The 24,000-nt window shown below is 39.8% G+C and overlaps 1 protein-coding gene across 1 annotated transcript in view; it reads left to right on the forward strand.

Moving 5' to 3' along the window:
* LOC137619271 (uncharacterized) overlaps positions 1 to 24,000 on the forward strand; it is a 97,340-nt gene that overhangs the window by 12,099 nt on the left and 61,241 nt on the right. The window contains exon 5 of the mRNA XM_068349442.1: positions 22,761 to 22,811. Coding sequence (XP_068205543.1) covers positions 22,761 to 22,811 — 51 coding nt within the window. The remainder of the gene's footprint in view (positions 1 to 22,760; positions 22,812 to 24,000) is intronic.

The following is a 24,000-nucleotide window of genomic DNA, read 5'->3' on the forward strand; positions in this document are numbered from 1 at the left end:
ATACTAAAGTCCTTAAAAGAAGCAAAAGAAATTGTTAACACAGTACAACAACATTAAGAAATTTATATAGAAAATATTGGCCAAAGCAAAATTGGTATTAACATAAAATAGTGAAATCTGGATGCATCAATATAATAAAGGTATATACCTATGATATGCTTAGAATGGAGAATTTAAAAGAAATTTTTAACACATATTTTCACAAGACGCTTAAAATGAGTCACATAAAATAAACCTGATACTTATGATCTCCTCAATCGCTTTGTGGCGGTCCCCTCTTTTATTTCATGATATGTGTCTGTTCACGCATTCTCATGCGTGAAGTATGGCACCAACATCTCTGCTTTTCTCTCCCAGGTAGCCTGGGATAAGGTGGTACTGACTTGTTCAAATACCACACCAAGTTATCTTCTTGGACTGGGTGCATATGTGAAAGATGATTCTCGCCTTTGGCTCCATTCCAGATGTGTTGTATGACCTGCGTGTCTGTTTTAATTTCTTTTGCACGATACAATCTAGCAAAAACAGCTATCAGGAGGGGATTCAGTGATACCTATACCTACGCTGACATGTATTGGACTTTGTGTGAGTGCTATACCACAGCATAACTATTATTCCTGGTAACAAAGAAAAAAGACGAGATTATAAAAAGGAAAAAGTCACTTTCATTAAAAAGAAAAGTACTTAATCTGATGGTCCTGATCATTGGGCCTCAGCAAATACCTGTGGATAATCTGAAACACTCATCGCCCGATATTGTTCGATATTATATAATGGGAAGGTGTGGGGATCAATGACAACAGTAGCCTATACATCAGTCTGGAAGCCTGCCCAAAAGATTACAAGAAAAAAAAAACCGGGGTATCTTTAATGGAGCTATTATAGGCCATGTTTAGGGCAAATTCTGCTCAAGGTAACATTTCTACCCACTGGTTGGGACTGTCCCCAAATTAATACTTTGAAATATTTGTCACCCCTCGGTTATGGGACTTAACGAGCTCATTTGTGAAGGCCGATAAGAGGCGATAGTGAAATTATCTATTCTCATGATCTTGGTTACCTCTTTGCACACTTTGTTCACCGACTCTGAACCATTGACACTTATCAGCGTACATGGACAATTGAACCTCACTATGAAGGAACACAAGGCTGCAATCGAAATGGCATTTTTATCCACCATTGCATATGTGTGTGTGAAGCATATGAAGGCATCTACAAACACACTCACGTACTTAAACTGCCCGTCCCATGGAGGAAATGGACCTAGGACATCCATATGAACCCTATGAAACTTAACAGGCACTACTGGCCCTGTTGGTGTGACGTATCACATGTTTGTGGTTCCTCATTATGTTACACATGTCACTTGCTGATGAATCTAACATCGTCTTTATTTATTCCGGTCTAAGAATATGACTCTCTTGCCCTTGTCAGGGACCTCTCTATACCTACAAATCCTGCATACAGATCTGCATGAAATACATGTATGGCTTTCTCTACCAAAGGGGAAGAAGAACAACAAGAGAACTGATGTCATCCAGTCTCTTCCCATATCTACAAAATAGGACATCATTTTCGAAAAACACATCCCTTCACATGCACAAGACATCCGTAAACTTGCTGCTCGTATCCCTCACTCATGCCTTGACCTGTTCAATCAAAGCTTCGGAATTTGTTTACGTAATAAACTCACCCACACTCCAGCCACAAAAACCAACCACACACTCATCCACGGGGCATGCATGTTGGGTTCCCCCAAAGAACCTCCATCACTAACACTCTCCAGGCAATTCTCTCTCTCTCTCTCTCTCTCTCTCTCTCTCTCTCTCTCTCTCTCTCTCTCTCTCTCTCTAGAGTCGCCAAGATCTATGCGTTTTCTATGCGCCTCACCCACAGGTGTACTTGAACCAGAATTCTTTCTTTGTTGCTCCTGCTGCTTTCTAGTCCTAGTTTTTACTACTACCATATCGTTTCTGAAGAGATCATCAACTACTTTTATTTGGTTTCCCTGCAATATGCACGAAATTCACCATGGTAAACTCTAACAGTCTCTCAAGACACCGAGCTTGTCGAGTGTTTAACTCTTTTTTTTTTTTTTATATATTTTTATTTTTTTTTTTTTTTTTTTTTTTTTTTTTTTTTTTTTTTTTTTTTTTTAAACAAATCCCGCAATGGGTGATGATTAGTATTTATTCTGACTTTATGCCCAAGCCAAAAGTAGGGATGTCTTTGCAGCTTCCATAGAATTGCTAAAACCTCTCTGTCGAAGGTACTGTACCTAACTTCTGGTCTCTATAGAGCTTGCTGAAGCGAAACAAATGGGCTTCTTATTCCCTTTATCGTCAGCCTAAGATATGGCTCCCCCAATTGCCATCTGACTCGCGCTGGTTGTTACCAAAAACAGGCAGTCGAACATTGGATAAGCCATCAGTTCGTCGCCCGTGAATACATTGTTTAATGTCTGAAATATAGCTTTCTCTCTCTCTCTTCTCTCTCCCCACTGTTATTGAGGCCGCTTTATCAATGAATCTAGCCTTTTTGGCTCTGGATAATCTCTAATTGCTGCTACTTTATCGGCATGAGGCCTACGGTCTTCGGGTGTTACTATGTGTCCCAAAAATTCTACTTTTTGTTGAAAGAACTTATAATTGTCTAAGTTGATCTTCAACTTGTATAATTTTTCTTTTTTTGTGCCTATCTGCCATAACCCTGAAAGGGAGATAATTATCCTCAAACAATTGAGCATTTGTTATAAAGGCCGTTTTCTCCTTACTTCCGTCATTTAAAGGAATTTCAGGATTTTCAGTTGTTATTCAGTACTAATAGGCTATACGGTACATGTCCAAAATGACGGCAAAATATTTTGACAGATAGCAATACACACAAATTCAATCCTTCCATCCTCCCCTTCCCTCTCCTAACTACAACCTGCTGGTTCAGCAATTTGTGGGAAAATGTTTTCTTAGTTAACCTCTTTGGGTACCCCTTCTCACTAGGGTATGACTACTCTTCCCCCCTTGGGTATGACAAGACATATATATATATATATATATATATATATATATATATATATATATATATATATATATATATATTGCTACAACCCTAGTTGGAAAAACAGGAGGCTGTGTGTTTGGTAGTGGTGGAGTGAGGACGTGCTTAAGAAGTGCTCTGTTGAAATTTAACAACAATAGTGGCAAGTTAAAAGTGAAAATCGTTAAGTTAATAATTTCCAACATCATTAAGTTATATAAATAGGAATCAGAGTCATTGGAATACTAAATCGTGCAAAATTACAAATTAATAGTTGATTACAACTGGGACACAGGTAAGAGTTACCAATTATGGTTTTACGACTCATTTGGACTTAAACATGGTGTAAACTACAAAAATGTTAGGAGCCATTAAGAAAATTAGAAAGAAACCTCATGAAAAGACTGAAACAGAAAAATCAGTTGAAGAAGACACTAATGAATTTCTACAGATAATGAAGAATACATCAGTATATGATAGTGGCAATATGGAGGAAGGTACTTGTGGAAGAAATGATGAATCAGCGAATGGATCGTTAGACACCGTGGAATCTGATGACACTGAATTATGTGAGCACTGCAAGACTGTCGTTGCCAATGATGCAATTTGTTGTGATAGATGTCAAAAATGGTATCATTTTGAAAACGCGTGTTCTGGATTAATAGAAAATTTATCACAAGCCCACAGAAGGCTATTGTGTAATGGACATATTTATTACAAGTGTAGGAATTGCACTGATAAGATCAATGAGGATGCAGCAAACATACAAAGAAAATTATTGGATGAAGAAGTCGTAATATCCCATCATTTGGTTCAGGTCTTGATGAATAAAATAGAAGAAATGAAGGATGGCATGACAGAAATGAGAAATAAAGTGCAAGAAACAAGAGATGAGATGCAAGAATTAAGAAATGAAATGAAAGAATTAAAAAATGAAAAGAAAAGGAATGAAGATGACATAGATAGGAAGCATCTAACTGGTACAAATGCTGAAAAGCAGAAATCCAAGAAAACATTGATTGTAAAATCAACTGATGAGGTTTCAGCAGTTAATAATAAGAACACAATTATGACCAATTTAAAAGCCCAAGTTGAAAGCACTGGTGAAACTAAAGATGGCCACCTGATCATAAAATTTGCTGATAAACAGAACCTGGAGCAGGCAAAATCAGAATTGGAACAAGGTAATGTAAACAAGATCACTGTTACTGAAAAAGGAAAACTTAAACCGAAGATAAAACTTACTAGTGTACCAGAAGATTATGATGATATTATTCAAAGTCTAAAGCTTAAGAAACAGTGACTAAAAAGACACATTGTAGAAAATGATGATATTACTATCATAATGCAAGAGAATTCAAGAATGGATAAACATAAACACTATATTATAAAATGTACACCTAAGATACGTAAAGCAATCTTTGAAAATGGAGATAAACTTAGTACCACATATAGAATATGTAATGTTTACGACCATTACATGCCCTACCAGTGTTACAAATGCCAGGAATTTAGGCATAGTGCAGCAAATTGCAAGAATAAACAATTGTGCCCCAAGTGCGCGAGAGAACATAAAGCGGGTCCTTGCAATGTTGTTGAAGTTAAATGCATAAATTGTGTGAGAAAGAACTATGATGACACAAAACATAAATCCTATGATAGAGTAAACTGCGAAGTTTATAAACGAGAAATAACAAGAGCCAGAAACAATACTGACCATGGCTTCGATTAAGAAAATATCATGTAATCTATTAAATATACAATCCATTGGCAATAAAACTCATATCATTAAGGAAGTCGTAAGTGATCAAGATGGGGATATTTGCTTATTAACTGAAACTTGGCTGAGTGGTAATGTGAGTGACGGATCGAAAATAAATGAAATGACACCTAAATCTTATAACTTTTATCACGAACCAAGAGAAGACAAAAGGGGTGGTGGCATTGGAATCTTAATTAAGAAATTATATAAAGTTAGAGTAAGAAATCATCTCATAGTTAACTTATTTGAATATATGAATATTAAAATTTTATCTCGAAATGTAAATCTACAAATAGCTATAGTCTATAGACCACCGAGCAAAAGCAAAAGAATGTTTCTAGATGAATTTAATAACTTACTAGATACAATGAACGACAATCGAAATATAGTTATATGTGGTGATTTCAACCTACATCTTGATAACAGAGTAGACCCATATGTCAATGAATTTAGAGAATTGATTGACAACCACGACTTTGAAAACATAGTGTCTGAACCAACAGCTCAGTCTAATCATATACTAGATCTAGTTATAGTAAATAAAAACAACAACATCATACTAAATATGGAGATTGAACCTGACTGCTCTATATCCACAATGCATAAGTTAATGTCTTGCCGGCTGGCAAGGGTCTTCTGCTTTGAGTGCTGCCCGGACCTCCCTTGGTCCCTCATCCATGCCTGCCTGTAGAACCAGACGGCATTGGTCAGGAAGCCTGAATTAGATTCTCCCCTTCCTTATATGCACTCTTTCGGATTGCCGGGCTTGGAGGTAGTGTACGCTCTTATACCGGTATCCATTCTGTTTTCTTCTAGTGCTGTACCCGTCCCGGCTGCCGGCCTATGTGGTCGGCAGCCGGGCAGTCGTAGTCCTCTGGGTCTTTTGCTGCTGGCTGGCATCGGTTGTGTACCTTTGCCGGCCGGCTAATGTCAGCCCTTGTCTGCCGGTCGCCAAGAGTGTGGCCGGCAGCCGGGTACTACCTTGTGTAGTTGCCGGCCGGCAATCATTGCCGGGCGGCAATCATTGCCGGCCGACATTGGCTGTTGCCGGCCGGCAGTTACTGCCGGCCTATTTGAACCATCGTTCTGCCACCTTATAGCTGTTAAGTAGTATACTTTAAAGCTAGTTATGGTGTGTGCCGGCCGGCACATAACCTTCTATACTGTACCAGTATTCTTCAGTATAACATATACTGCAAGAAGAAAACTATAGTATAAGTTTTGGTACAGCACTGTATGCTCTAACACTATTGTGTTGTCTTGCACAGCCCTTTGCTTTTGCCCTACAGATAAGAAAGTGAGTTTTTTCTTGTCTATTATCCAGGATTTTAAAATCATTGCTTAGGTGTGAGCTCCACCTGTTTCCTCTGGAAACTTTGCATTGGTTATTCTAGAAGAGATTAACCATTCGATTTTATTATCTGGAAGGCGGCAACAATTGGTTGTGAAGGAAACACAAGTGTGTGTCTTTCCTTTCTGAATCGTTATGCTATACTATGCATATCCAGTGATACATAGTTTACTTGATACTCATGGAAATTTTTTCTCTTTACAGGAGGACCCTCCGAAGTGCGGAAGTGTTTTCTGCAACGTCCGCAGCAAGAACCTCTGCGGACATGAGTTTTGTAGGAGACACGCAGCATGCGCTGTCTCCAAGGGTGATCTCCAGTATTGGGACCCTCAGGTATGTACCGTGTGCACTAATCTGATTACTGAGGCCTTTGATTCCCCTAGGACGGCGGAATCAACGGATATAGCAAGGGAGAAGCTTCGTACCTGGGTAAGGGGCTTCCAGAAGAACACCTCTGGACCTTATCTTCCAAGTGAGAAGATGAGGGCGTATCTTTTCCCTAGGGCATCAGCTGATGCAGTGATTCCCCAGCCTCAAGAGGAGATCCCCCAAGTTCAGATCCAGGTGGATGCTGAAGTCGTGGTCGCTATGCAAGACATCCAGTTGGATGACAGGATGTCTGACGTGGACGAGCGTCTGGAGGAAGACCTCCTGGCAGAAGCCCAGGATGAAGTTCAAGCCCCAGACGTTGTAGAGGAAGAGGCCGGCGAGGTGTCGGCTACTCCGGTTCAGATCCCGGAGCCTATTCCCTCAACATCGGCCGGTCTCCCAGTAGAGCTGGGACAGGCCCTCTCCTCCATTGTTGGAATGATCCAACAAAGGCAGAAGGAGAATCAGGAGAAGGTGGCTGCAATGGAACTGCGGATGCAGAGCCTTGCAGAATCACATGGGCCCCGGAAAAGGCTCAATGTGAAAGACCTTCCCTTGTGCTCAGATGGTAACCCATGGAGGTATGCTGAGCACATGCCGATGACGACTGGAAAGATCGACATCTCGGATAAGTTGGGTTCAGTTCCCCTAGAGGAGGTGGAATTCTGGCCCAGCAAGGCGTCATATCCGGACTGTTATGTCCGGCTGAGGAAGGAACCAGCTTCAAAGGAGGAGACAGAGCCGAAGGAGGTCATAGTGATGGACCATGCTAAGGCTCAAGCTCTGCTTTCATCCTCGATGAAAGAGAGGGGCTTCTCGAACTCAAAGGTAGCTGCATTGAGCAAGAAGCTCCCTTCCTTTGTGTCCTCTCCTGCTAGAGCCTTCCCCTTTTTACAGAAAGGGTTTGCGGCTGTACTAAAAGCAGTCGAGGCCAGCAAGCCTTGCCCCTCCCTGGAGGAGTGTAAACCCTTGTCGCTGGCCCTGCCTATGGACCACAAAGACTGGAAGGACGTCCATCTTACGTTCTCAGTTGGGAAGTTGGAGGCTGATATTGCCGGACGTCAGTTCGGTGAGGACCTCCCTAAGCTGTCTGACTTTCTTTTGCGAAGAGAGTTCGAGACAAAAGAAAGACTGGCTGCCTCATTGTCTCTTCAGACTACTCTTGAGACGATGGCAAGTGACCCCAAGGTCCATGAAATGTTCATGGTAGTGGCCAAGACTCATCTGGCCACAGTGACGAAGGACCTTTATGGCTTCGTCAAGGCGAGGAGAGCTTGTAGGGAGTTCGTGTTCACCTCGGCTACGGTGAGGCACATGCCAAGAAAACTAATCTCCTCCAACATTTGGGGCAAAGACCTTTTCCCTACCGATTTGGTCAAAGAAGTTGTTGATAAGGCCGCCTTGGAGAATAGAAACCTTCTCCAGAAGTGGGGCCTGGCTATCAAAAGAAAGTCTTCCCCGGATGAGGGTCCTCAACCAAAGAGGAAGACTATGAGGACTAGGCTACCGTCTCGGCCAGCCAAGCCTTTTAGACAGCAACAGCAACTGCAATTGCCATTGCCTGCAGTGCCCCAGATAGTGGCATAAACCCCGACCACTTTTCAGTGGGTACCCCAGGCTGTGTCGACACAGTCCACAGCATTCACCCCAACGTTCGAAGGGCAGTCTACTTCCTTTCGAGCAAAGCCTAGAGGAGCAGCCAGAGGCTTGTCTAGGCGCCCCTCAAGGGGAAGGGGATTCAGGGGTGGTCGTGGTCAGGGAGGCAAGACCTCAGGACGGCAGTCCAAGTGAGATGATGCCGGTAGGAGGGAGACTTCAGAAATTTCGGGATCGGTGGACCTTCGATCCCTGGGCCCACAGCCTACTCAAGAATGGACTGGGCTGGAGCTGGTACAGCACTCCACACCCGTGCCTTCGCTTTTTCCAACACTCCACCCCCGTTCTGGAGGAGTACGTTCAAGAACTGTTGGAGAAAAAAGTGATCCGCAAGGTGAAGTCCATCAAATTCCAAGGGAGGCTGTTTTGTGTTCCCAAGAAAAACTCGGAAAAGCTCAGAGTCATTCTGGACTTGTCGCCACTCAACAAGTTCATAGTGAATTGCAAATTCAAGATGCTAACACTGCAACACATAAGGTCCTTATTGCCCAAGAGGGCATATTCCGTCTCTATAGACTTGTCAGACGCCTATTGGCACGTTCCAATCAACCGTCGACTACCTAGGGTTCAGGCTACAACGAAGACTATAAGCCTTCAGAGCCATGCCATTCGGGCTAAACATAGCCCCAAGGGTTTTCATGAAGCTTGCGAGCGTAGCTCTCAAACAATTACGCCTAAAGGGAATCCAGGTAGTAGCCTACCTGGACGACTGGTTGGTGTGGGCAGCATCCGAGACAGAATGCTTGCAAGCTTCCAGTCAAGTGATCCAGTTCCTAGAATACCTAGGCTTCAAAATCAACAGAAAAAAGTCTCGACTTTCTCCATCTCAAAAGTTCCAGTGGCTGGGAATCCACTGGGACCTTTTGTCACACCGTTTCTCCATCCCGGCGAAGAAAAGGAAGGAGATAGCGGGTTCTGTCAAGAGACTTCTAGATTCCGAAAGGATATCAAGACGCGAACAGGAGAGGGTACTAGGCTCTCTCCAGTTTGCTTCGGTGACAGACCCAGTGCTAAGAGCACAGCTAAAGGATGCAACCGGAGTTTGGAGAAGTTATGCATCAAACGCGCGAAGAGATCTGAGAAGACCAGTTCCGCTTCGGCTGCGTACTCTTCTCAGGCCTTGGTCCCAAGCCAGACATCTAAAGAAGTCGGTTCTTCTTGAGCCACCTCCCCCGTCGGTGACGATTCACTCAGACGCCTCGAAGGAAGGATGGGGAGGTCACTCTCATCGGAAAAAAGTCCAGGGGACTTGGTCCAAGCTATTCAAGACCTTTCACATAAACTTTCTAGAAGCTATGGCAGTGCTCCTTACCTTAAAGAAAGTCTCCCCGCGTCACTCGATCCACATAAGGTTGGTGATGGACAGCGAGGTAGTTGTGAGATGCTTGAATCGACAAGGATCGAGGTCACCACCTCTCAACCAGGTGATGTTGGCCATCTTCCGATTGGCGGAAAAGAAGAAGTGGTACCTGTCGGCAGTTCACCTTCAAGGAGTCCGCAATGTGACAGCGGACGCTCTATCCAGGGTCACACCGATAGAGTCGTAATGGTCCTTAGACACAGGATCATTCTCCTTCATTCTGAATCAAGTCCCAGAACTGCAGATAGACCTCTTTGCGACGAAAGACAACAAGAAGTTGCCCCTGTACGTGTCCCCGTACGAGGACCCCTTAGCGGAAGCAGTGGACGCGATGTCCCTCGACTGGAACAGATGGTCCAGGATTTATCTGTTCCCTCCTCACAACCTTCTGTTGAGGGTCCTCAATAAACTGAGATCCTTCAAGGGGGTAGCGGCAATAGTGGCCCACAAATGGCCGAACAGCGTGTGGTTCCCCCTGGCATTGGAACTACGGCTGAAATTTGTACCGCTACCAGATCCAGTTCTGACCCAGCGAGTCCAGAAGTCGACTGTCTGCGCTTCATTACAGAAAACCCGGACCCTGCAGCTCATGATTTTCTCTCCTTAGCGGTGAGAAAGCGTTTCGGGATTTCGAAAGCCAGCATAGACTTCCTAGAGGAATATAAGTGCAAATCTACTAGAAGGCAATATGAGTCATCTTGGAGAAAATGGGTGGCCTGTGTCAAGGCTAAGAATCCACAGGAGATCTCGACAGACTTCTGCTTATCTTTCTTCATCCACCTCTATGGTCAAGGGCTGGCAGCTAACACGATTTCGGCGTGTAAGTCTGCTTTGACGAGACCCATCCTATATGCCTTCCAGGTCGACCTCGGTAACGAGATCTTTAATAAAGTTCCGAAAGCCTGCGCTAGGCTCAGACCTTCAGCAAGTCCAAAGCCCATTTCATGGTCTTTGGACAAAGTTCTTCATTTCGCTTCTCTGTTGAGCAATGAGGAGTGTGCGTTAAAGGATTTGACACAAAAAGTTATTTTCCTATTTGCACTCGCGTCCGGGGCCAGGGTTAGTGAGATTATAGCCCTCTCGAGAGAGGCAGGTCGTGTTCAGTTCCTGGATGGGGGAGAACTGAACCTGTTTCCGGATCCTACGTTTCTCGCCAAGAATGAGTTACCCACCAACAGGTGGGGTCCCTGGAGAATCTGCCCTCTGAAAGAAGATGCATCTCTATGTCCAGTAGAATGCCTAAAGGTCTATCTTCGTAGAACTTCAGACTTCAAGGGTGGTCAACTATTCAGGGGAGAAACATCAGGCTCAAATTTATCTCTGAATCAACTCAGAGCGAAAATCACATATTTTATTCGCAGAGCGGATCCTGACAGTACACCCGCAGGTCACGATCCGAGGAAAGTTGCCTCATCCTTAAATTTCTTTAATTGTATGGATTTTGAACATCTCCGTTCATACACTGGCTGGAAGTCTTCCAGACTGTTCTTTCGCCACTATGCGAAGCAGGTAGAGGAACTAAAGAGATCTGTGGTAGCAGTGGGTCGTGTCGTTAACCCTACTGTTTAACTCTGCGAGGAACAGTGGTTTTAATTGGGACGATTAATTCCAGGGTGAGTGTGTAGTTACATACTGTACTACAAACTAAGTGAGGGCATTGAGTTGCCCACATAGACTGTTCCATTTCCAAAGGTGAACCTAGCATAAGTGCAGACATGTGTGCCAAGCGTTTCTAACGCTAATGTGATTGATTTGTAATACAGACTTTTATGACTTTGATACCTCGGTATCTTAAAAGTGGCAATAATGTTTTTTCTTTCAGATAAACAAGTTCTGTTTACTATCATACTTATGCTTAAAGTTTTGGGTTATCCTCTTCTTATATATATATATATATATATATATATATATATATATATATATATATATATATATAATTGTTGTTAACCTGTCTATTATTGTCTGTCAATAAACTTGTTCTTGAGAACCCTGCGTCTCCTTCACCTGTGTCAATTTATTGGTATAATTGAGCATTCATTCTATGTACCTTATCTGGGATAATTCTAATAGAATTGTTCCTTGTTGCAAGCTATGTTACATTGGTTTATGCTTTCCCTTAACGGGATGACTCCGTCCCACAAGTGGACGGTGGCGGTTTTACAAGTTTCTTCCTATGCGGATATAAACCTTTGTCCAATACAAGTATTGTGCGGAGAACTGGTCGATATTTCATATTGACGCAGTGGTTCTTTACAAACTATGCTTTACTTAATATAGGGTGAGACCAATATATTAGCTTGCCTGGTATTCATACATAGGTATATATACTCTTCGAGACTTTTCCAGAGTCTAGTAGGACTCTTCCCTGTAGGGGGCAGGAAGCTCTAACATGGTTTATGGTTAGTTGAAAAATTGTATAACGGTAACATCTTAGGTCTCTAGGTCTAGTCGACCGGGAAAAATTACCTCCGGGGAGTACGGCACGTTCTGAGAATCCACAGATACAGTAATGCTCTGGGCTTGAGCCCAAAAAACGGATTTTGAGCGAAGCGAAAAATCTATTTTTGGGTGAGATGGCCATGTCGTCCTGATGGACCCGCCCTTCCCTTTCTATGAAAGGGCTGTAGGACCCCTCCCTACATACAGTATCTGTAGCACCTCGTGTACGCTACAAGGAATACAGATGGCGCCAGGATTGGCGCCAGGCACGCTTACGAAACGGGAGAATAGGGAGCCTTGGGAGCGGCTCCCCCTTTTTCTTTCCCGATTTTGTTTCTTGCCAATTGACCCCTGCGATACGTAATCTCTGTTCGGGGTGCAGATTGCCATGTGGCGTGTCAAGAATACGTCCTCTGATATGTCGCGATATCCCTTTCACGAGGGATATTCGCTCCAGGAGTTAGAATTCTGGTACTTTAAGGTAAATTCTCTGGGAATATCGCCGTAGTTGTAATATACCCTAGGAAGCTACCCTATAGGAACTTCCATCAGGACGACATGGCCATCTCACCCAAAAATAGATTTTTCGTTTCGCTCAAAATCCGTTATATATATATATATATATATATATATATATATATATATATATATATATATATATATATATATATATATATATATATATATATATATATATATATATATATATATATATCCTCTTAGCTAGGCACTTGCTCCATTATTTACGCTAGTTTGAATATTACATTTTTAATATTGAATTGTTTCCTTGACCTTAGGAAGCAGTTCTTTGATAGAGGGCAATGGGTATGTGTTGTCCTTGGTAATAGCCTTTGTACTCCTATGATCTACACTTAGTCGAAGAGAGCCATCCTTTTTACAAACCATTGCAATTAGAGATGCCCAAGGGGACTCGCTTTCTCGAATTGTACCTTGCTCTCTTAATTTATCAATTTCCTTTTCAACTGACTACCAGTCTTGATATCAAATGGAAACTTATTAATTCTCTCTGGGAGTTCATATCCAAATGCAATTACGTCCTCAGATTCCCCTACATTATTTCCCACTCTGTTTTGATAGATAATTAGGGTTTTTCCAACAGTTGTTTGATGGAGCTTTCTTAGCCTGTCCTTACTGGGACCTTGAACATGAAAATACAAGGCTCCCAGTGTCTGTTAAGCTTTGACAAGATAGCATACTTGAAGACTGCACACTAACATTTATAAAGGGAATTTCAACCTTTCCTTTGGTGATGGTGGTGATTCCTGGGGACAATTATAATATTGCCCACCTTTGATTGATTTTACGTAGACTAGGTCGCCATCATACATTTCCTGTGCTGATACTCCGATAGGGAGTAGATAGAGGGTGGAGAGAGGAATTGACTCTCCTTTCTCCAGGCCGACAGGAACCGTACCTGCTATCCTCTTCGTAGCAAGGGCAACTATAACTCGAGGTCGTGTTCTCCCATTCTGTCTCTCTAGCCCCTGCCCATTGTGCCCCATGAGGGTCACTTACTTCTCCTTGAGGAAATTAATCCCGAGAATAATGGGAATATCTTCTATATTTAATGTCTGAATGATATAGAAGTTATGGGTCACTATTTCATCCTGAAGGTTGAATGATTGACTGACGCTGAGCGACATTGCTAGAATTATAGAATTATAACTGCCTGGTCTCTCCTCGTCTCTTGTGTACAAGAGTAGATGGAGGGTTGAGAGAGGAATTGACTCCCCTTTCTCCAGACCCACAGGAAACGTCCCCGCTATCGTCTTCGTAGCAAGGGTAACTCTAATTCCAGGCTTTGTTTCACCTATTCTGTCTCTTCCCTTGGTCCTGCTTTCCACCTCACCTCTAGCCCCTCCCCATTGTGCCCCATGATGGTCACTTACTTCTCCTTGAGGAAATCAATCCAGAGAATAATCGGATCATCTTCTTTATTTAATGTCTGAATGATATAGAAGGTAAGGGTCACTGTTCCACCCTGAAGGTTGAATCATTGTCTGACGATACACTGGGTCATCAACTGGTAACCACCAGCAATGTTAAGCACCAGGCACTCCAATGTTTGGATGGCATCCATCACAGGTGTTCTTTCATAAAGGATACGCTGGTGCAAAAATTAAGCAGAGCGCGTTGCACACACTATTCCATCTCTATTCCAAGAAAGGTAACGGCATTCCTACTCCCATGCATGGGAACAGTGGTGAAGGGTGGCTGCTCTACCCCTCCAACCTCCTTAGGCTCTCTCTGGGAAGGTGCGCTCGCTGGCAAGGAGATATCCCTCACTGATAGCTGGGAAACTGACTGGTTTCCTCCCAACCAGGGCAGGGGTAGCTATGTGACTCTTTGGGACTTCTGTCCTCGGTCCTGGTAGATCCAAAGTGTGGCCTAAGGGACCCCTGATCCCACTACTGTGCTATCTTCCCCTTTCTCTCTGAGTTGTATTTGTGTGCCGGTGAAGTGAACACTTGTGCGTCCCTAAAATATCCTGATTTAACGCGGATAACAAAAAGACTATCGAGTGAAATATAGCTACAAGTTTTCGTGAATAGTCGGTGATTAGTTTGAGGGCAGAAAAGTGGGATAAAACGTCGGCATAGGATAGTTATCTTGTGAATTAATAAAAATCTGAATAAGATGGCATTGTATAACACAGGCAACTCGTGGAGAGACATCGCTGGAGTCAGCAAAAGTAAATTCCATGAGTTGGCGAAACAGGAGCTCGACCGATTGACAACAGAGGTCACTAGCAACTCCAACCAGTGTGACGGAAAAATATTCGCAGACATATTGAAACAATATGATCCAATAGACTGGAACAAATCTGCGGAAAACATCAGTAAAATAATTGAAGAAATTCCAAAGCAGATCCAAGTGATAAAGAGACTTATAAAGAAAGTCTACATCAATCAACACATTCCATCAAAGAACAATAACAAGTCCAATATGGTGAATATGCTGATTGATGCATTGGGAAAAAGAATGCCAAAATGGTGTAATACATGTAAGATATGGTATTCCATTAATAATCCTCAACAACTGATTAGAAAATGTAATGCCTGTTATGTTCCAACACACCCCACATATGCTGAAATACAGCAAAAAATAAAAAATAGAGACACAAAGGTATTCTGCTCAACATGCTTAGTCTGGATAGAAAATATTATTAAGTCGAGACTAAAGCTGCAAATAGTTGAAGAAGAAGAAGAAGAAGAAGAAGAAGAAGAAGAAGAAGAAGAAGAAGAAGAAGAAGAAGAAGAAGAAGAAGAAGATGAACAGGATATGTGTAAGGATGCAGAGGAAATCATTGATATAACTTATGATACCATCCAACAACATACTTATGAAGAAATAAATTATCAGATGGAAACAAATAATAGACCCAAGAGACTCTACCCGGACCTACATACTTTTAGGGAAGAGCAAGAACAAGAAAAAAAAAGAAAAGAAAGATATAGTCTGTAATAGGCTGAAAAGAGGGAATTGCAAATTTGGCGAAAGATGCTACTACAAGCATCCAAAGATATGCCATTATTATGAAATATATGGTAAATGTGCGTATTTAGACGGATATGGAGACGAATGCAGAGATCTACATCCAAAAATATGCAAAACCCTAAAAGAAGGAAAAGGATGCAGTTTCAACAAAAAATGTCGATATATGCATCCTGCAACTATGAATGAGAGTAAGAAAACTCAGCAAACTGAAAAGAAAAACAAAAATGAAACAAAAAAAGAAACAAAAAAGCAGGCCACGTATATACCGCACTATGCACTAAAAAAGGCCTTTCAACCCAAATCTCCACAAATAGAGCCCAACTACAAAGAATGCATCTATAATGCCAGGGGTTAGTGCAGATATGGGGATAATTGCAGGTTTACACACAAAAATAAGTGTGAAGGCGAAAGAACAAATATTATGGAAAAGTTGGATTTTTTAATGGCAGAATTCCGAGAAATGAAGAAAAGAACATCATATCAGAACAGGAAGGAAGCATGGGAGAATCCATATTATTACCAATATTAAATAATGGGAATGAAACACAAACCATAATAGTGATGAATGCACAGGGTTTAGTCACGACTAACTCTAAAAGGAAAATAGAGTTCCTAGAAGAACTAACCCAAATTGAAAAAATAGATATATTAAATATAAGTGAAACATGGTATTCCCAAGAGACTGGCAGTGATGACCAGATAAAGGGTTTCCAAACTTATAGATCAGACAGAAAAAATAGGAATCAAGGGGGAACCGCAATATAGGGAAGAGACATAAATCAAGGAAAAGTCTGTGAAAAATACAGCAACACAGAATGTAAATTGTTTGCGGTAGAATTTGAATTTGAAAAACTAGTGAATATTGTAGTTTACAGACCCCCAAATACTAAGGAGTTTGACATAATAATAGAAAAAATAGATGATATATGTAGAAACCATAAAGACTGGAATATACTCCTATCCGGAGATTTTAACTTTCCTTTCGTGGATTGGAAAGAACGGATAGAAGAAAGTGGTTGTATGTATACATATAAAAAAGAGAGTAATAGTAGTGCAGAAGATAAGAGGCAATTTGAAAAGCTTCAAGATATGCTATTAGAACATAATATGCAACAAATAAACCACATTCCAACAAGAAAGGAAAATGTCCTAGATTTGTGAATGAGGTGAATTATGTTAAAGAAATAACAGTGTATAACACGGGAATTTCAGACCACAATGTCATAGAATTGATAGTTCATTCCAAAGCAAGTGATCACAGAATTAATAAAAGCACAAAACTTTGGGAAGTATATGGAAAATATAATTTTTACAGTAAGAATATAAAATGGTCAGAAATAAATGAAGAACTGAATAAAGAATGGAAAAATGTATTTGTAAGTGATAATATACAGGTAAATACGGACATACTGTACAAAATACTGGAGAAAATTGTTGAAAAATATGTACCGAAAAAAAAAAAAAACAAAAAACAAAAGACGTGCATACCAAGAGACAGAAGGATCTTATTTCAGAAAATTAGAAAGTGGAAGAAAAATCTTGCAAAAGAAAAAAATGTGTGGAAAATGAGGGAAATAGAATGTAAGATAGAAAATGCAGAACCAAAGATTATACAGTCGAAAGAAAATGAAAAAAGGGACTTAGAAGAAAGGACACTTCAAAATATAAAAAGAAACCCCAAAGAACTTTACTCCTATGCAAAAAAGATGAATAAAGGGAGAATAGAAATAGGCCCTCTAAGAATTGAAGGACGGCTAACGAATGAAAAAAAGGAAATATGCAACATATTAGCAGAAAAATATAAGAGTGAGTTCACGCCAAGAATTGCGAATGAGAATAATGAAACAGAAATGAGAGAAGAAAATGTTGAATATCTAACGGATATAGATATTAATGAAGCAGATATTGTAAAGGCTATAAACGAAATTAAAAATGGATCGGCAGCTGGACCAGATGGAGTTCCAGCGATTTTGTTAAAAAAAACTGCAAATATTATCGCGAAGCCCCTTGCAATACTGCTAAGACAGAGTGTAGATATGAGCGAGATATATGTTAAACATGAATTAGCCTATATAACCCCTATCTTCAAAAGTGGATCAAGGCTAGAGGCAAGCAATTATAGACCTGTTAGTCTAACATCACATATTATGAAAGTGTATGAGAGGGTAATAAAAAAGAAAATAATGAACCATTTGGTCAAAAATAATTTGTTTAATATGGGTCAACACGGTTTCGTGCCTGGAAAAAGTACACAGACCCAACTGATAGCCCACTATGAAAACATATACAAAAATATGATAAATGGAAAAGACACAGATGTGATCTATCTAGATTTTGCAAAAGCCTTTGACAAGGTAGACCATAACATATTGGAGAACAAAATGAGAAAGCATAATATTGTGGGAGAGATAGGAAAATGGGTAAAAGAATTCCTGCAAAACAGAAAACAGATAGTGGTTGCAAATGACGAGAAATCAGATGAAGCCCATGTAATATCGGGTGTGCCACAAGGTATGGTACTAGCTGCACTGCTGTTTGTTATTATGATCTCAGACATAGACTGTGATGTTGAAAACTCCGTAGTGAGAAGTTTCGCCGATGACACAAGAATAAGTAGAGAAATTACTTGTGATGAAGATAGGAACTCACTACAAAGAGATCTAAACAAAATATATGAATGGGCGGAGATAAATAGGATGGTATTTAACTCCGATAAATTCGAATCAATAAATTATGGAAACAGAGAAGGAATGGTGTATGCATACAAGGGACCTAATAATGAGACAATCACAAACAAGGAAGCAATTAAAGACCTTGGTGTAATTTTAAATAGGAATATGTTATGCAACGACCAAATAGCAACACTATTGGCTAAATGTAAAGCAAAAATGGGAATGTTATTCAGACACTTTAAAACAAGAAAAGCTGAACACATGATTATGCTTTACAAAACTTATGTACGTAGTACACTCGAGTACTGCAATGTGATATGGTACCCACACTACCAAAAGGATATTGCGCAAATAGAGAGTGTACAAAGATCCTATACTGCTAGAATAGAAGAAGTTAAGGACCTTGACTCCTGGGAAAGACTGCAATTTTTAAAACTATACAGCCTAGAAAGGAGAAGAGAACGCTACATGATAATACAAGCATGGAAGCAAATAGAAGGAATTACTGAAAACATCATGGAGCTTAAAATATCAGAAAGAGCAAGCCGAGGTAGATTAATAGTGCCAAAAAATATTCCAGGTAAACTGAGAAAGGGCCACAGGACATTAATCCACTACGCACCAGCATCGATAATGCAGCGACTATTTAATGTGCTGCCAGCTCATCTAAGAAACATATCAGGAGTGAGCATAGATGTGTTTAAGAATAAGCTCGATAAATACCTAAGATGCATCCCAGACCATCCAAGACTGGAAGATGCAAAATACACCGGAAGATGCATTAGCAACTCTCTGGTGGATATACGAGGTGCCTCACACTGAGGGACCTGGGGGAACAGAAAAACAAAAAATAAGGCAATAAGGTAAGGCAATAAGATGCAGGGGGGACATGGTTTCTTGTGCCCACGCCATTTTTGGACAGTTGTTCAGAAGATGGTCTGTGGCATGACATCCAACACAAAGCCGCTGATCGTTGAAGGGCAATGAGACATGGCCGTCTCAAGTACAGGCCTGCTCAGTGGGGGAAGAAGTCGGCATGAGTAGGTCGATTGATATGGAGACGAGACACCCTTTTTGCTATCACACACCATGTGGTGAGATGTTGCAAAACAACCCCCACACACCCTTGATCACTCTAACAGACAATTGTCTCCACAAAACAAACTTTCCCCTTACGTAATCTAAAACCAGACTCTTGGACAAAAAGGACAAAATAAACAAAACATAACCTTAAAACTATATTTCCTAATACTAAAAACAATCACTTAATACTAAAAATCACCAACCATATTCCATAACCAAAAAAATAACCACAACTCAGTAATACAATCTCAACTTAACACAAAATAAACATTAATTAAAAACTTCCGCAATCAAACAAACCCTAACAAAACTTAAAAAGCTAAAATATACCGCAACCACAAACATAAACAGAAATATTTTATATATTTCTGAGTGGACACCTTCGTCCACACAAGGGCCAACATTCTTTTATAGGCAACTACCACAGCTTTGTGGTCAACAATCCACTGTGTGGCAAATTGTCACCACTGCCCTCCCTAATTGGGGTCCTGGATGTCATCATCATCATCATCATCATCATCCAAAATTCCTTCTTACAGCCAAGTCATTACCAATTATATCCAAATCTAAAATAGCAGTCAGTTCCAAGTCCCTTATAACAAGCCAGGTCATCAATCAATATTCAAAATATCTCTCTCAAAGGAGGAATCACGGCCTGCCAAAATAAAAAAAAAAAGAAAAACACTTAAGAACCCTCCTAGCTAACTAAACTATCGCACTATAATCAAAGATAAATAATAAATAGTTCCTATTATTCACAATCACGACAAGCAAAGATAAACAAAACTGTACTTACTGTTAAAATAAATAATCACTTCCACCCTCGTAAATAATAATCCCAAGAAACTGACGTTTACAGCAGTCAAATCAAAGTAAGCATTCACCCAAGACATTCACCACTGTCGTAACCTAACTAAAAACATAAATAAACAATCTCATTTATACCAAGTCTTTCTCACCACAGACAATCGATACACTAACTACCTCTCTCTCTCTCTCTCTCTCCTCTCTCTCTCTCTCTCTCTCAGGATTTGGCAAAAAAAAAAATAAAAAATGAAAAAAAAATTAATCCTCCACAACCACTTTGTGTCTCGTTACAGTTTACAGCTGATAATCCTCAGAAAAATTAAGAGGTCTTACACACTAAAAGGAGACGACTTATAATAATCCGGCTAAGAATAATTAGGCAGAAAAAAGCAATAATATCAAAATAAAACTTTCCCCGTTGCTGTAGCCTTAATCCAAGACCCACTGATTCTAAACTACTCTTGCATACCGAAAAAAATAGAATGATTCTAACAATTTAATCTAAATAAATAAAACTTTCGCCTAAATAAACATTTTTGGCAATTTAGAATTATTTAATATCATCTTTTGCACAATCACCCACAAATGCATGATCTTCCTGTAGCCTCCATTTTCTTTACTTGAAGTATTTGACGGATTTTATTTTTACTTTTTTACTATCAATGTTTGCAATTCTCTTAGCTGTGATGTTCTGCCCAATTGTCTTATCGAAGAAGGATATGTCAGATTCGATATCACTAGATTTGAATTTTAGCTGTGTTACCTGAAATGTGTTTAAATGCAATAAGTGTATAATGATTTTTCTATAAAAGAGAGAGAGAGAGAGAGAGGAGAGAGAGAGAGAGAGAGAGAGAGAGAGAGAGAGTAACCAAAGAATGAGGAAGCAAGAATTGAAAGGGAAGAAATCAAGGAGATAATGAAGTAGTAAGTAGCCAGGGAAAAAAGTGTGAATACCCAGGTAATTTTGTAAACAGTTTGGTAATCTTTAGATTAAATCCTTATACAAGAGGCTGATATTCTGTGACCAATACCACATGATTAATGTATTGCAATTATAATTATTACAACAATAGATATAGTACTTCCCCTACTATTTTAGTTAGGAACATATTCGGCTCTCCTGATAACGTGCAATCACTTGGTTTTATTTTTTCATCAGCGTTTGGAAAGGAAAACACATACTTTCGGTCCATTTCGGTAACTCTCTTTGCAGTCTGGTACACACCACATAATAGGCTCTAGCCTAGATTCCAAAACAGTCAAAATTTTTTGAATAACAGCAGAAAAATGTAAAGAAATAGATCGCGACCCTTTTACTTAGAGCCTATAGTAGCAGTGTAAAAGCACTACCCATGTCACGTGGGACCTCTCTTAACCCCCAAATGAGCTGGCCTTTTTTCGAGACGGCCTTGAATGAGCCTATGTGTGACTCCTTTGGCCACAATTCCAACAACTGCCAGCCTCCACATTTCTACTTTTCTGCCCCGTACCTCTTTGGAGGTGGTCGAAGCCAGTTGGGTGCCGGGCTGCCTCGATGGTTGGATCACTGCTATCATGTGTGCTGGGAAATGGTTCAACTGTCCCCCTGCCTGCAGACGTCTGAACATTTCCAGCAAAACCTGCAGGGAGAGAACGGCAGCTATCAAGGACCCAATCTGAATAGTATTAGGGTTCAATTAATTTAGGAAAACACGAAAGGAGGAGTATTTCATGTACAAATAATACAAGAGGGGCTCGTTCTATACAGCCTATATTCTCTTAATTTACAAGAGCGCCCTTAATTACAATTAGGTTACGTTACTAAGATAATCCCCTCAGAAAAATGGTACTCGGTGCAGCACACATGTTTGGCACCTGACCCTTTGTTTCACACTCTTTGGGCCTACAAACAAGACTTCCTGACCTTGAGACAACTTACTCAAGGGTCCATCTCACTGGCAGAGCTATGGCTAATTGTGAATGGTTGTTCAACACAGAAGTGCCACAGGAATCAATCGGGAGGGGATTCAGTGACCCCTATACTTACGCTGACCTGTATTGGACTTTGTGTGGGCTCCATACCACAGCATAACTATTATTTCTGGTAACAAATGTAAAAGAACGGGATTATGAAAAGTAAAATGCTACTTTCCTTAAAAAGAAAAAGTACTTAATCAGAGGGTCCTACATACAACATAAACATGGAACCTTTCTCAGACTTACCAAAGACTTACACCGTAAGCTAGTTACAACTCAGAGAGCTATGGAAAGAACAATGATGGGAATAACACTAAGAGACAGAAAAAGGAGCAACACGGATACGAGAGCAAACTAAAGTAGAGGATATTCTAACAACTTGTAAGGAAGAGAAATGGACATGGGCAAGACATATAATGAGAATGATAGACAAGAGGCGGACATTAAGATTAACAGAATGGGTCCCTAGAGATTATAAAAGAGGCAGGGAAAGGGAGAAAAGAAGATGAATTGACGAACTAAGAATGTTTCTGGGTGTGGACTGGCATAGAAAGACAATAAATAGATACGAGTATAAGGACATGTCTAAGGCCTTTGTTCCACAGTTAACTATTGGCTGCAGACGATTATATATATATATATATATATATATGTGTGTGTGTGTGTGTGTGTGTGTGTGTACAATTTTAGTGTATACAGTATTTATGTAAGGTACGATTCCTTTTACACTTATATTTCAAACTTGTTTTTCAGAGTATGCAACGAAGGATGATATTGAAGGAGCTCTAAACACTTCTCTGGCAGGTAAGTTCATTATCCCAATAAATCGATTATTAATCATAATTTTTATTGTTTTGCATTAATCCCTGTTGGAAAAGAAATCATATACAGTATATATATATATATATATATATGTATGTATGTATGTATATATTATATATATACATATATATGTATATATACATATATACACACACACAAATATATATATATATATATATATATGTATATATATATATATATATATAGATAGATAGATAGATAGATAGATAGATAGATAGATACATATATATATATATATATATATGGATAGATACATACATACATACATACATACATACATACATACATAGATATACATAAATATGTATACATATATATATATATATATATATGTATATATATATATATATATATATACTGTATATATATATATATATATATATGTATATATATATATATACATGTATATATATAGATAGATAGATAAACACAATTTATATATGTATACATACTGTTTATGTAATATTTAGAATAGTAATATTACATGTTTAAAACAAATGACGTAATATGTCATGTTGGTTGGAAGAGCTGGCCGTGAGATTTGCTATGGTCAACTCAAATTGTGTACAGGATGTAAGATGCTAAGTTGTCATTCTTTCTTAGTGTCAACACATTGTCTCTTCGTGTGAAAGTTTGTGACGTCACCGGATGCAGGTGTCTTCCGATTCCGTCACTTATCCAAATTAAAGCAAGTGTACGATTTTTGGGATATCAGTAATTTGTTCAGTTCTTATCTAAACTTCACCAGAATTGGTCATGTGGACCAACACAGCTTCCTCCAGTGATGGAGATGTTTAACTCAGTTGTTATTCGCAATAAAACTTAAAAACTACTAAAATGTGTTCAGTAAACCATTCAAATACATTTGAAAACAACTCATACTCAAATGTGTGCTTAAGACAGTAGCACACCAATAAATGGTGGCAGCGATTAAACTCAAAGACAGCGGTTAAACTCTAAGAATTAGAGAAATATCTTCAAGACTTCAAAATAAATAGCTGTAAAACCAGAGATATATCTTCAAGACTTCAACATAAAAGCTGTGAAACCAGAGAATGATCTTCAAAACTTCAAAATAAAACTATCTACAAGAATCTACAATTTTGACTAAGTCCAACGAAAATGCTAACACCAACATATGTTAGTATAC

The sequence above is a fragment of the Palaemon carinicauda genome, chromosome 25 (genome assembly GCF_036898095.1).
Source record: "Palaemon carinicauda isolate YSFRI2023 chromosome 25, ASM3689809v2, whole genome shotgun sequence".
Taxonomy (NCBI): Eukaryota; Metazoa; Arthropoda; class Malacostraca; order Decapoda; family Palaemonidae; genus Palaemon; species Palaemon carinicauda.